Consider the following 12,707-nt stretch of genomic DNA (forward strand, 5'->3'; position numbering starts at 1 on the left):
TATTGCGAGTCAGAGTATGCGCGTGTGTGCACATGAATCCGCTTAAAGTACTATTCAGAAAACACTTTACGTAATTGCAGTACAACTATTTTTGCTGCAGACCTTTGAAATGATTACTACAACTTCGTTCCCCCCCCCTCTGTCTAGGATTCCTCTACACCACGGGCTGTTATATACAAAACGTTGCATCCGTTAGCTACCATATTTACATTTGAGGCATTTATGTATGTAAGTTTGTATGTATTTACACTCGCATTTACTTTTCAATTGATTGCGTCAAAGCTACAAGCTCAAAGTATCCCGTTTAGAGTGCATTACAAATATTCATTTATTTGTATTTATAAGCCGCAGCACTTCCCGCTGCCCTTCTCTTCTTTTTTCCGCTCATCCATGCCTGCTGGCACTTTCTGCATTTCGCAATGATATTTACAATAATTGCCTACCCTCTGAACGACACTTTTCGCTTGCCAAGCTGCCCTTCAAGCGGCAGCGATAGCAAAGTTGCAAGGCTTTATGTGCCCAACCAGCAAACGCCAATTGAGGCTCAGTTGAACCCTTCTACCCTTTGTTCAGTTGACTGTCCGACCAGCCGACCGGTCAACCATTCGACCGCACTTATCGCGACCCACTAATGTGGTCAAGTGGCAACTCAGTTAAGATTTTACTTATTTGTTGCAAATTGCAATTGCATTGCAACATTTCAAAGCAATATTGCACAAGAAGTGGAAGAAGAAGCCGCTGCCCAAGGCGTTAGGCTTTTGTGTGCCGAGGGTGAGCTATACATAGGTACATATTTAATAAATATATGTAAGTGTGGCGTTGAGCGACCGCACATTGGCATATTTGCTTCTGGTTGCTGGTAAAATGGCCAATGCATAAATGCCATGGTAAATATTGTGTTTGCAATTTTCCAACTCAACAAGCAAGCAGCCAATTTTCTTAATTAATTTCTTCTCCCTTTGATTCTCTGTACACTTAACACTAATGGCGATATTGATAAGAAGATTGAAGTATAGCAGCAGCAAAATCTTGTAAAGCAAAATAGTTGACACTTAATACTGCCACTGCTGGAGTCTTAAAGACTTAGGCGAATAATTGGAAGTGGCAGTTGAAGTACCAAATAAGTTGTTCAGCAGCTGATTCTTTCAGTTTCTTCGAATAGTATATAAGACATAAAGCATTAAGAGCCTCTGCCCATGTAGATTGTTTTGAATTTATACAGGTTTGTCGGTAAAGTCAGCCTAGGCTAGTGCACTTACGCTAGACTACCGAGGACGTACTATCCAAAAAATATAACAATATAAGAGTAATGTACTGTAATTAAATAGACTCAACATGTCATTTAAAATAACGAGACATCGATTTCAAATATTAGCTTTTGAATGCCTAGCATAATTTAAGCAATCGAAAAAAAACTAAGCAAATTTAAAGAAAATAATGCGCATTTATATATACATATGTAAGCATAGGGTTGAGTATCTCGAAAACGAACTTTAACGAATAAAAAAGGTTCATACGGGTTTTGTTTTAGTCGCGTATTTTTGCAAATCTTTCCGCTTTCCGAAATTTTATATGGTTGAGCCTGCAATCCGAATACAACTTACTTCTTTAATTTAATATACATATAATAATAACTTTTCGGTTAGCATGCAACACTACCCAGAAAATATGAATGAACTCATTTCGAATGAAAGTTTTCCTTTGCGCTGGCATCAAAGACCAAGCCGACTAGGAAACATCATTCCTTTGGTCTACTAAGTTTCTTTCTTAAGCTAACCGGCGCCAGTTGTATACACCAAGTGAAACCAAGTCCTTATTAACCTGATCTTTCCGATATAGAGGAGGCCTTCCTCTTCCTCTGCTACCATCAGCTGGTAGCGCATCGAATACTTTCGAACATTAAAACAAAAAAATTAATAAATGTATCATAAAATTGGTGGGTTATCGTTTTATTGTGGTGTGTACCTACTGACTTCGCTAGAGCAGTATTTTGGCGTTCCCACCACAGTCAGTTATGCGTTCCCGGTACGACTCGTATTTATGTTTATTAAATATAATTTTTCTACAAAAAAAATGTTTTTAAACGTATTTTGATCCGAAAAAATAAAAAAATATATGGAGGTTGAATTAGTTTTAAAGGTGGCGCTATTTATCACTTTATCGCGTTGGCAATACTGAATATATATTCATGACAAAGCCTCATCCCTAGGCTTTGTTTATCAGTATCTGTCATTTCGCTGAAGTATAAACAACGCAGTGTTTTCGTGCTCCGAGTATGTCAACTTTCGTGCCGTCGAAACGCAATTTGCGGGAAGTTTTGCTTTTCTGCTTCAATTTGAAAAAAAATACAGCCCAAGCCCGTGAATTGCTGCAGGAGTCCTACCCAGACCATACTCCGTCGATTTCAACATGTGAGTACTGGTTTCGACGATTCAAAAGTGGTGATTTTCCCACCGAAGACAAGGAGCGTCTTGGCCAGCCCAAAAAGTTCGAGGACGCGGAATTGGGGGAATTGGTAAACGAGGACTCGTGCCAGACCCAAGAAGAGCTTGCTGAATCATTGGGCGTTGATAAATCAACCGTTTGCAAGCGTCTAAAAGCGATGGGAATGATCCAAAAGCAAGGTCATTGGGTCCCGTACGAGTTGAAGCTGCGCGACGTCGAACGGCGATTTTTTACGTGCGAATTGCTGATCGAGCGACAAAATCGGAAGGGTTTTTGCATCGGGTGGTGACTGGCGACGAAAAATGGATCCACTACGATAACCCAAAACGCAAAAAATCATGGGGTTTGCCCGGCCACGCATCAACGTCGACGGCCAAGCAGAATATTCACGGCAAGAAAATCATGCTCTGCATTTGGTGGGATCAGGTCGGCGTCATATATTTTGAGCTGCTCCAACCGGGCGAAACAATCACGGGGGATCGTTACCGACTGCAATTGATGCGTTTAAGCCGGGCATTGAAAGAAAAACGGCCGTAAATGGTAAAAAGACACGACAAGGTTATTTTGCAACATGACAACGCTCGGCCGCATGTTGCTCAACCTGTCAACAAATACCTTGGAACGCTTGGCTGGGAAGTGTTACCCCACCCGCCGTATAGTCCAGACAAAGCTCCCTCCGATTATCATTTGTTCCGGCATATGAGTCTCGATTTGGCGGACCAGCGGTTCTCCTTGTACGAGGCTACCAAAATATGGGTTGAGTCATGGATAGCCAAGCAGCGGCCAGAATTTTGGAGAAACGGCATCCGGAAATTGCCCGAAAGATGGGCGAAAGTTGTAGCTAGCGATGGCCAATACTTCAAATAAAATATTTTGTACCGTTTTTTCACAATAAAGCCCCAAATCTTCGAAAAAAAACCTTTAAAACTAATTCAACCTCCAATATATATATAGAAATGTTAAAAAAATTGTTTACAATGAATTAATCTCAAAATTGAGCTCTAGATTTTGAAAGTGGTATAAGTCCTTGTTTTCCTTGTTTTGAGATATTTAGAGTTTTGCATTTTAAAGGATTAAAAAATATTTTCGTATTAAAGTAGTGCCAAGAAACAAGTATTTATTATGATTGTGAAATTTATAACCATTTTTAAAACGAAATGTGGTTTGAAAGGTTAAATGACTTATATCACTTTCAAAATTAACTGCATGACTTAAACAATGACTTATACCATCGAGGAACCATTTTTGTTAGTAATTGACATTTTATTCAAACTCATTTCATTTTAACTAAGTAAATTTTTTATTAGTATTTAGGGAAATAAAGTGTTAGTGAAGAATTGGTGGCATATAGATCCATCATATCTTTACGTTTTTCTTCTGTTATTGGTCTAATGGTTGTATAAGTTAGTGGAACGTGCTAACTTCCCCAAGTTATTAAGTAAGGATTATTAAAACCACCACTGTATGTTTTCCTCATTATCACCTTTAAATACTCACAATGATTTTACGCGCTCGCATTGATAAAAGTTCATTCAGAAAATAGTAAGAGCGACAACAACAAGAGTTGAATGAGAACGAAGCTGTAACTACAACTATATGAATGATCTTCATTGATTACAAAGGAAAATTGCGGGAATGAAACAGGTTTTGCACACGGCACGCTAAAGCGGTAGATAAATTCCTGGAAAATGCTTTTTATGATTGGTATTTGATGGAATAAGCAAAAACATATTTTCGATTAACGGTTAGCAAAATTGGATAGGCTTAGCTTAAGTAAAATATTGTAAGAGAAGAACAGAAGAAGATCGGCTTTGAAAGTGATCGTGTCGTAGAATGAAATTATCAAATAAATAGAATTGTTTAATTTATATAATGGAGCAAATCAATATTTTCGTATATTCTAGGTCTTCCTCTTTTAGGTGAGCGTTCTAATACTTTGAATTCGGAATTGTCGTCCAAGGAAGTTTTATAAAACATCTTATATGGAGCATTTTTTAGAAATCTGATCCATTGTATTTTTAGCCAAGACACAGCTTCTCCGTTGGTATTTTTCTTTCTATTATTCGTTGATTCTTTTAGTTGTTTTGTCGAAATAAAATCTTTCTGAGCCATTTTTACTACGAAAAATTGGTTTTTCTTTTTACATACTTCTATTAAATTATAATAATGCTCAGGTATGTATAAATAATTCGATTTTTTAAGTTTAGTTTCTATCAAACCAAAATCGCGATCATTTGACAAAAAAGAATGGGCGGATACCATAAATTTATGATCAACTGTTTCAACAATATTATCAGATGACTGAAGAATTTTTAACCAAATTAAAGCTATGTTAAAATTTTATCCTGAGCAGGCATCACTGTAAGCTATGACATGCTTTTGAGTGGTAATGTCCCGAATGTGCTTTAAGATGCAGGACCCAACTTCCTGTGATCCTCTTGAGGCGATTGTTCCATGCATACATTTTAGCATTTTCTTTGTATACCTACATACATGTTGCGCTTATAATAAGTTACCGAAACAGAAAGTTTTGTATAAGAAAGTGCTTTCTGTAGATCAAATGTGAATCCGTAACAAATCACACTTTTTCTAGCCTGTTCGGCACTGTTAAGATGGGAACTATGAATTTCCATCAGATGCAACTCCTCTTCTTCATTACTGGATGCTTCAATTTTTAGTTTTAGCGAATCACACTTTTGGCACGTGTCTTTACAAGGAGTATGAAAATGTAAGTTGAACTTCCTATTGAATATTTTCCTGTAAGTGCACTCCTTCACACACGATGTAATATTTTCATCACAATATTTCACATACAGCTCATACGTTTTTCGAATATCTAAGTCAGCACTTAGACACTTTCGACCTGAAGTATGATGTGATCTCGTGTAATGGCTCTCACATGCTGGAAAGCTAAGAAAATGTGCTCGTACCACTTCAATTTCTTCTTCATCTGTTTTTCTGGATGAACCAGCCATTTTGGCACGACCATCCGTTCCAGGTGTTCTAGCATTTAAGACACGGCTTAGTCTTCCCTTAGATATTTTGAAAGCATCCAAAAAAAAAAAAAAGTTTTGCAAACAGAAGCTTTTGATTTACGTACATTTAGATGAAACTTAAAACTACATTTTCTTATATATCCTTCGTAATTTCTGGGTCGTCTTTGTTTCATTGATTGTTTTCGAACCAAACCGTACACAAACAAATTCTGTTTTTCGAAACTTGCTAATTTCCAAAACGAATCAAAATTAGGTTTCCTGTCTTCACATCCGATTCCATTTATACATTGTTTGGAACAAAGGCAATATTTATTTTCGATAAGTTTACCACTCACATGCTTAGACTCTATTGTTTCATATTCCTCTCCACTATTTCTCTTCATCTTTATTATATTTTGTGCATAATTAAGTTGATTTCGTGTACTCTCTCTTTCACTTTTAAAGTATGAACTGATTGATCTGAAGACGATATTAGTCTTATTCGTTTCCATTTCTTAGGAGCATTACTTATACTTCTTCGCCGTATAATGTCTATAAATAGTATGTTTTTACATTAAAAGCACTACTTGATCATACCTGAACCGTTATTTGAAGTCATGACAAAATTACTAATTATTTTGCCAAGCTTTGTGAACAGACTGACTTATACCACTATCCAAAAAAACAGTAACCGTATTTAGTTTACCAACCCAAAAATAAACACATTTTATCGAGTTAATTTTCAAGCCATAGTGCTAATCTCTTCAAATTATGTTATTTTATTAGGATTTGATATGAAATAGCTGATAAACTAGATTTTTAAAATGTTTGACTTATACCATTTTCAAAATCAAGGGCTCAATTAAACAATTTATTGCGAAATTTGCTCAGGGTTCTTTTTATTATACTCCGACTTAAATATAAACCAATTTCTGGAAGAATTAACGGCAGTGTTCAAAATTCATGGATCACTTGACATGGAGTCGCTCAAGTTTGACATAATATTATACTTTCCAATTACGATGCTCTTACGAAAGCACATGACAGCATCGATAATTCCCACTGAAGTCACTGCAGCCCTTCAAATACAAGTTCAATATCACCATCGAGCATCAGAAGAAAAGAGTCGGCAGCAAGCTTGTTGTCGGAGCGCGTGTTGTGGCCGCAAGTCACTAGAAAGTTTTTAATTAACTCAGAAACGATGACTTTCACCTCAGCAAGTCCGAGCTTCCTACCTATAAACAGAAAATATTAAAAAGTGGAATTTTTAGGTTTTAGGTTTCTTTTTAATAATGAAAATAATTTTAATAATATTAATATTAAATACGAGCGTCAGAGTTATTATTATTGTATTAAAGCCGAAAATTTCTAAAATTAGGTCATAAAACAAATTCAAATAAATGCTAAAAAGAATTAGTTTAATAAAACGCAATTAACAAACAACAGTACCGATTATTTTAATTTAGTTAAAGAAATCTGAGTGGTCCATCTAGCGTTTGAAATTTGAACTATCAAAAATTTTTTTGTTTTTTTTTTGTGACAGCTAAAGACCATCCGTGATATGTCAGTAACTTGGTTTGTGGTTAGACATTTAACAAATTATTAGCTTCTTAATTAAACAAAGTTATGAAACATTAAAGTCGACTTAATAAGACATTTTTTTATGGCTCGCCGTTAAGGATAAAAGTTACGCCAACCACTCAAAGATGATTGAAGAGAGTTAAAACGTGAAATCAAAATGGCCGTAAATGAGACAAGTGCAGAAAATCGCGAAAGTGTACTTGAACAATTCGGTTGAGGGAACATTCTACTGAAGCTCGTGAAAGTCACCCATATTCAATTTCTAGATTTATTCCTTAATATAATATTTTTTGTAAAAAACGTATCTCCTTAAGTTTTTAGACTACTACCTACCTTAAAAAACATTACTGCCTACTAATGAAGAACATTAAAGAGAAGCTGATTAAAGAAAAGCTGATTAAAGGAAAGCAACGAATTGTAAATAGAAAAAGTCAACACGGTGTATGATTGAGTATAGAAACCGATTACTTACATGGCAGTAAAAGTTAAAAGAATATAAGGAGTCATATTTAAATTTCTGACAAATATTGTCATGATTTTAGTCTTAAAATTATCTATATAAAAGGAGTTATTCGAAAAAATAAAAAGAGAAACTAGGGTGCTAAAATGTACCACAAACATAAAATTCTGCTAGAAAACATTGACGATAATATTTCTGGCTATTTTTACTGTATTCGTTTCACCAAATATTTAAAACTTCCTTCACTTTCAAGTGATCCTGTAATCTCATAACCTCTACTTGTTTTTGCGTCCACAAAAATTAATTCACACTTGCCACTGATACACTTTATGTACCACTTTAAAAAAGAAATTTGAATTTTTTCAGACTTACCTGGACACATGCGAGGTCCATCGCCAAATGGCATGAATACGCCCATTTCTCGATATTTTCGCACTCCACCCAATTCCTCAGCAAAGCGTTCAGGCCAAAATGCTTCAGGATTTTCAAAGTAATCAGGATCACGGTGGAAAGAGTAAGTAGAAATATAAACTGCATCGCCAGGATGCAAAGTTAAAAAGGATTTATCAGAATTTTGCAAAGTGATAGTTTCAGTGCACAGCTTGAAGAGCGATGGGAGCGGTGGAAACAGACGTAGCGTCTCTACAAAGGAAAAGTAGTCCAAAAGAAGTACGTTAAAAACGTTTAAAATTAATAGAAGCCCTTAAATGCATACCATGTAAACATTGATCTAAATAAGGCAACTGGTTAAGTGTGTCAAAGCTGTTTGCAACGTCAGCGGAGATTAGCTCATCCCTGAGCTTCTGTTGAACGCGTGGATTACGTGCAAGCTGAGGACAAAAGCAAATACAAAAAACAAATATTACATGAAAAACATAATACAAGTACATACTTCAACTTAGCAATAATCTCAACAAACACAACATCATCGTTTGCACTCACCAATAACAGACAGTGCGCAACCAGCATCGCTGCCGTCTCATAGCCATCAATCAAAACTGTTGTTGTATGTCCAGCAATTTGCAATATGTCTTTTATGGATTTTTTATCCACAAGCCGCTGCAAGTGATCAACTACATCGCCACGCAACTCATATCGTCCCACTTTGTTTCCTTGGGCGACCTGTTGGACGCGCACTTCTAACGAGTCGACAAGTAGTTTCTGGAAGAAGCGATCCGTGAATGCGGGAAAGAAGCGAACTGGACAGCATTTACGTAGCCATGGGCAGATATCAGTGCTTATAAAATAGCGTACACATTTAAATGATTGAGAGATGAAGGCATCGGCCATACGCTGCAATGGGCAAAGCCAGTCAGGGGAAGCGTTACCTTTGGTTGGATCACAGAAGGCATTCGCTTCTACGCTCCAAATGAAATGACACATGAATTGTGCGGCAAATCGGTTGGCGAGCTAAAAGGTTAAGTAAAAGATATTGAAATATAAACGTATTTTAGTAAGTGCATAACGATAGATAAATAAAAATGAATGATCATAAGTACGCACCTCTTTGGCATTTTGAGTTCGCCCATTGGCAGCTGTAAGGAATTCGATGGCCTTCTGAGCACTGTTACGCATTGCAGGGTAGAAGCAACGGATCTAGACGGTTGAGTCGAAAATGTAAGACACTTTTATTACGTTTTGCGAAAAATTATGGTTGATTAAAAACTATCGAAATTAAGATGAAAATATCGGGCAAGATAGATATGTAGCTTTAGCATGGAGTTTATATAAAACTCGAAAAGTTTAATAAAAGCAAAAAATAATATACTATTGTATATACTTATGAATTTATGAATAATTATTTCAGTAAGCTGTGTTTTTACGGGCAGCCACCGTAGCCGAATGGGCTAGTACGTGACTACTATTCGGGGGTTCGAACCCGGGCATGAACTACCAAATGATAGACAAAGATCTCTCTAGTAGCAGTCGGCCCTTGGCAGGCAATGGCAAGCCTCCGAGAGCATTTTTGCCTTGAAAAATCTCCTCATAAAAACCATCTCCCGTTCGGAGCAAGCATAAAAATGTAGGTCCCTTTATTTGTGGGAAAACATCAAAGCACACACCTCAAATAGGAGGAAGAACTTTCCACTAATGGATTTCCTATTCCTACGTAAGCGCCATTTTAATTGGAAAGCAAAGCTTTACCAGATGATGGATGTGAAATAGACTGGTTCGAAAGGTTGCAAATTTAAATATGAATAACTTGAATGCTGTTATAAAACTGACAGAAAATCGAATTAGTGGAGAAGAATATTAATAACTGATATCCACCCAAAGAGATCCTCAAGATTTTCGAAGATATGAGGACCATGTGCTTTGAATCTTAGTCTTGCGAAAGCGAGGCAGCTGCGGAGATACAGTGAAGATACGAGGCGTGGAATTACGTTTCAGGAATTCAGTTATAACTACAGAACTGGCTCATACGTGCAAGAGGGAATATTTCATTAGTTCCAGCCAAAGTTATATTACAAATCGATAGTACATCTAGTTTATATTTTAAACGAATTTTTCGAAAGTAACTTATTAAATTTCGTCGTGGAAATAAGAAAAAGCAAACGACGACAGAGGTAGAAAGAACCAAATAGTCACTGGTCAGTAGTCACTAGGCACGTGTACAGTTGAGTATGGCGCTGAGACCCGAAAACAAAGTCATTAGCGAGTGGAAACCGAAAAAGCTCAACTATGGCGAGGATGTCCAAATTGTGACTAAAAGAAATGTTGATCGTTTTGCTCGATACCCTCAACGTTATTAATCTGTGGGTTGGAATCCCACATAAAGCACGGTCCTCCTAAAAACAAAAAATCTCATTCCTCAAACCCAAAAACTTATCCTTTACATCCTTTACATCCTTACTCCCGCACAATAGTCAGCGCATTATTTGCATTTTGGCTGTTCAAACAAGCAAAAAAACAAAATAAAAGCATACAGTTAGACATTGGATCAGGAGGCGCCAGCAACAGGAAGCGAGCAGCCGTGGTAATAGCGCAGATACACCACTTTAGCGAAGTCCTCAACCATCTGTACGATCCTTCTGCCAGAGAAATGTGACACACAGATGGCGCTCCAAGCAGTAAGAAGGCGTTGTACGTAAGCAATGACAAGTGGGCATTTCCACTACTTAGGACTGATAGCCAAGTCTTGTCGAGGCCCTATGCTCTCGAAAGTAGTGACCAAGGAAAAAAAATGTTCTTGATAAACAGACAGTAAATAGAAAGTTGACCATCTTGAAGCGATTACTTAATTTCCGTGTGTCACCCAAGCTCGCCAAAAATGGCTGAACCTCTTCCGTTCCTAGGCAAGAGCTTTTGGCGAAAAAAAGGCATTCCAATGCTGCAGCACCCACCTTGTCCCAATATCGCCTGCTGTGACTTTTTCCTATTCAGCAAGGAAGTCAAGCTGGTAAGAATTGGGAGAAATTAAGGTGCTTCCAATTGTAGGACCGATGTCAGACTCGCTCGGTAAAGTTAGTGGGAGGCTTTTGTGAAGATTTATAATACAGTTTTGTTCACAACTTAATTTATTTGTGTTTTGTTGATAGTTCCCGGAACTTAATTGCCACACCTCGAACTCGACTCGCTACCATAATAAGGCTTGACATATGGGGGATGACCCGAGAGTATTAGCTTGGGTAATTGGCTCTCTCCACCGAAGCCAGTCCACTTCACAATGCAGGCACTGAATCAGCATTGTTGAGTTTATCTACATCTTAGGCTCACTCAACCAAGAAGTGGTGGTAAAAAGAATCCACAATCTCCTTATTCGGAGAAATCATCCTTGCTTATCTAACTTAACTTTATCAAGTACACCATTTTCTATCACTGTCACCAGCTAGCCATATCAATTTGATAAAGAAGTATTCAAAAGAGTACTCTACGATTAATTTCGGAAGCACTCTCAGCGAGCCAAATGATTGGTTCAAGGTGATTGCCATTTGCCAAAAATGCATGACCAACCCTTGTGTCGAAGGTCGTACCATCAACGAATAAATCCATCGTAGAAACTAGCCTGGACAAAAACGACTTATTTGTTACTATAACATAATTTACCCGATTTATAGTCAGTGCGGGCACCAACTCAGATCTTCTCATCTTCCAATTGTCGCCGGTAGTAACGAAAGGACTACATGTACGCATGAGCTCTACATTCGTATTTGTCTGAAAAATAAAGGTGGAGAAAAATATTACAGAATTATAGAGAAATCAAAGCAGATCGATTATCATCGTCACGAGTGCAGGCTGCCAAATCATATATCGCGAATGCCAGTCTCTTATAAGTGTGATAGCTACAATTAGCAGACGTTTGATTCCCAGCCATACAATATGCTACACATCACAGCCAAAACTTGGATTCTCTCAGTCAAATTTTACATTCAATAGTTACACGGTAGAATACACTCACCCATTGCGAAGATTCATTGTCATGAAAATATCTAAAATGTTGCGTTAAGATCTGCGCAGCCAGTTTTGGGTCGCAAATGAAAAGTTTTGGACTTCTCGCAGTGAATATTCCGACAAATTTCTGCGTCGATTTATAACGACTGAAACAATTTTAACAAAGCATACATATCAAGCAAGTTTTATAATTGAAAAGTTAGAAAATATTTGAGTAAACATAATATATACAGATAAATTTCATGCAGCTCCTCGATGACATTGCACTGAACAGCAGAGGTTTTGGGAAAAGTTCCCACTAAAATATTCGGTCGAGGTCCTGGAACGCCGCGCTTGCGCCAATGATCGAAGTGGTAGCGCAAATAGAATACTACTAGCGAGCATACAATGCCACTTAATAAACCAAATATGCAGAATACTGTGAAGGATAACATCTCTGAAAAGTTTCTAGAGCCTACTCGTGAAGCAACAAACAGATCCTAGTGTTAAGGTTGGGATGCTGTTCTGCAACTATTTGCGTTGATGCCATGACGAAGTGCAACATTTTATAGAAACAGTAAGTTTGAGTGTAGTATTGAGTTTGACGAATGTAAAGTTCCGAATTTTCCAATTAAATTGTACCTACATACATATTTTAATTGCCAATAAGACGAAAAATTAAGAAGCTATATTGCGTTATGGTTGCAAACCACAAAAACAGTCTTGGGCAAAAGTTTAAGATCGCTGTATTATTTGCATATCAGACTCATTAATTTAAGAATGTAACACATAAAATTTTCACAACATTGAAAATGAGGCAGTACTGATTAAAAAAGTAGATATATGAGTTATGCTTTTTTTTCATAAGTAATCGA

At 37.1% G+C, this 12,707-nt stretch overlaps 1 protein-coding gene across 1 annotated transcript; it reads right to left on the minus strand.

The window, feature by feature from the left end:
- Positions 1 to 6,450: 6,450 nt before the first annotated feature.
- On the minus strand, positions 6,451 to 12,287 carry LOC129238235 (probable cytochrome P450 28d1). Its single transcript, XM_054873275.1, has 8 exons — positions 12,085 to 12,287; positions 11,861 to 11,999; positions 11,509 to 11,616; positions 8,965 to 9,057; positions 8,404 to 8,871; positions 8,177 to 8,291; positions 7,834 to 8,103; positions 6,451 to 6,655 (listed from the first exon to the last, which is right to left on the minus strand). Exons 1-8 carry the CDS (start codon positions 12,285 to 12,287, stop codon positions 6,489 to 6,491), a joined length of 1,563 nt encoding a protein of 520 aa, XP_054729250.1. The 3' UTR covers positions 6,451 to 6,488.
- Between the last annotated feature and the right edge of the window lie 420 nt (positions 12,288 to 12,707).

The sequence above is a fragment of the Anastrepha obliqua genome, chromosome 2 (genome assembly GCF_027943255.1).
Source record: "Anastrepha obliqua isolate idAnaObli1 chromosome 2, idAnaObli1_1.0, whole genome shotgun sequence".
Lineage (NCBI taxonomy): Eukaryota > Metazoa > Arthropoda > Insecta > Diptera > Tephritidae > Anastrepha > Anastrepha obliqua.

Excerpts from the sequence above, each read along its gene's own strand:
- LOC129238235 (XM_054873275.1), bottom strand. The coding sequence starts at position 12,287 with ATGTTATCCTTCACAGTATTCTGCATATTTGGTTTATTAAGTGGCATT. Across the intron at positions 9,058-11,508 it reads CCGCACTGACTATAAATCGG|ATCCGTTGCTTCTACCCTGC; the intron begins GTAAATTATGTT and ends TCAACCGTCTAG. Across the intron at positions 8,104-8,176 it reads TTTAGATCAATGTTTACATG|AGACGCTACGTCTGTTTCCA; the intron begins GTATGCATTTAA and ends TTTCCTTTGTAG.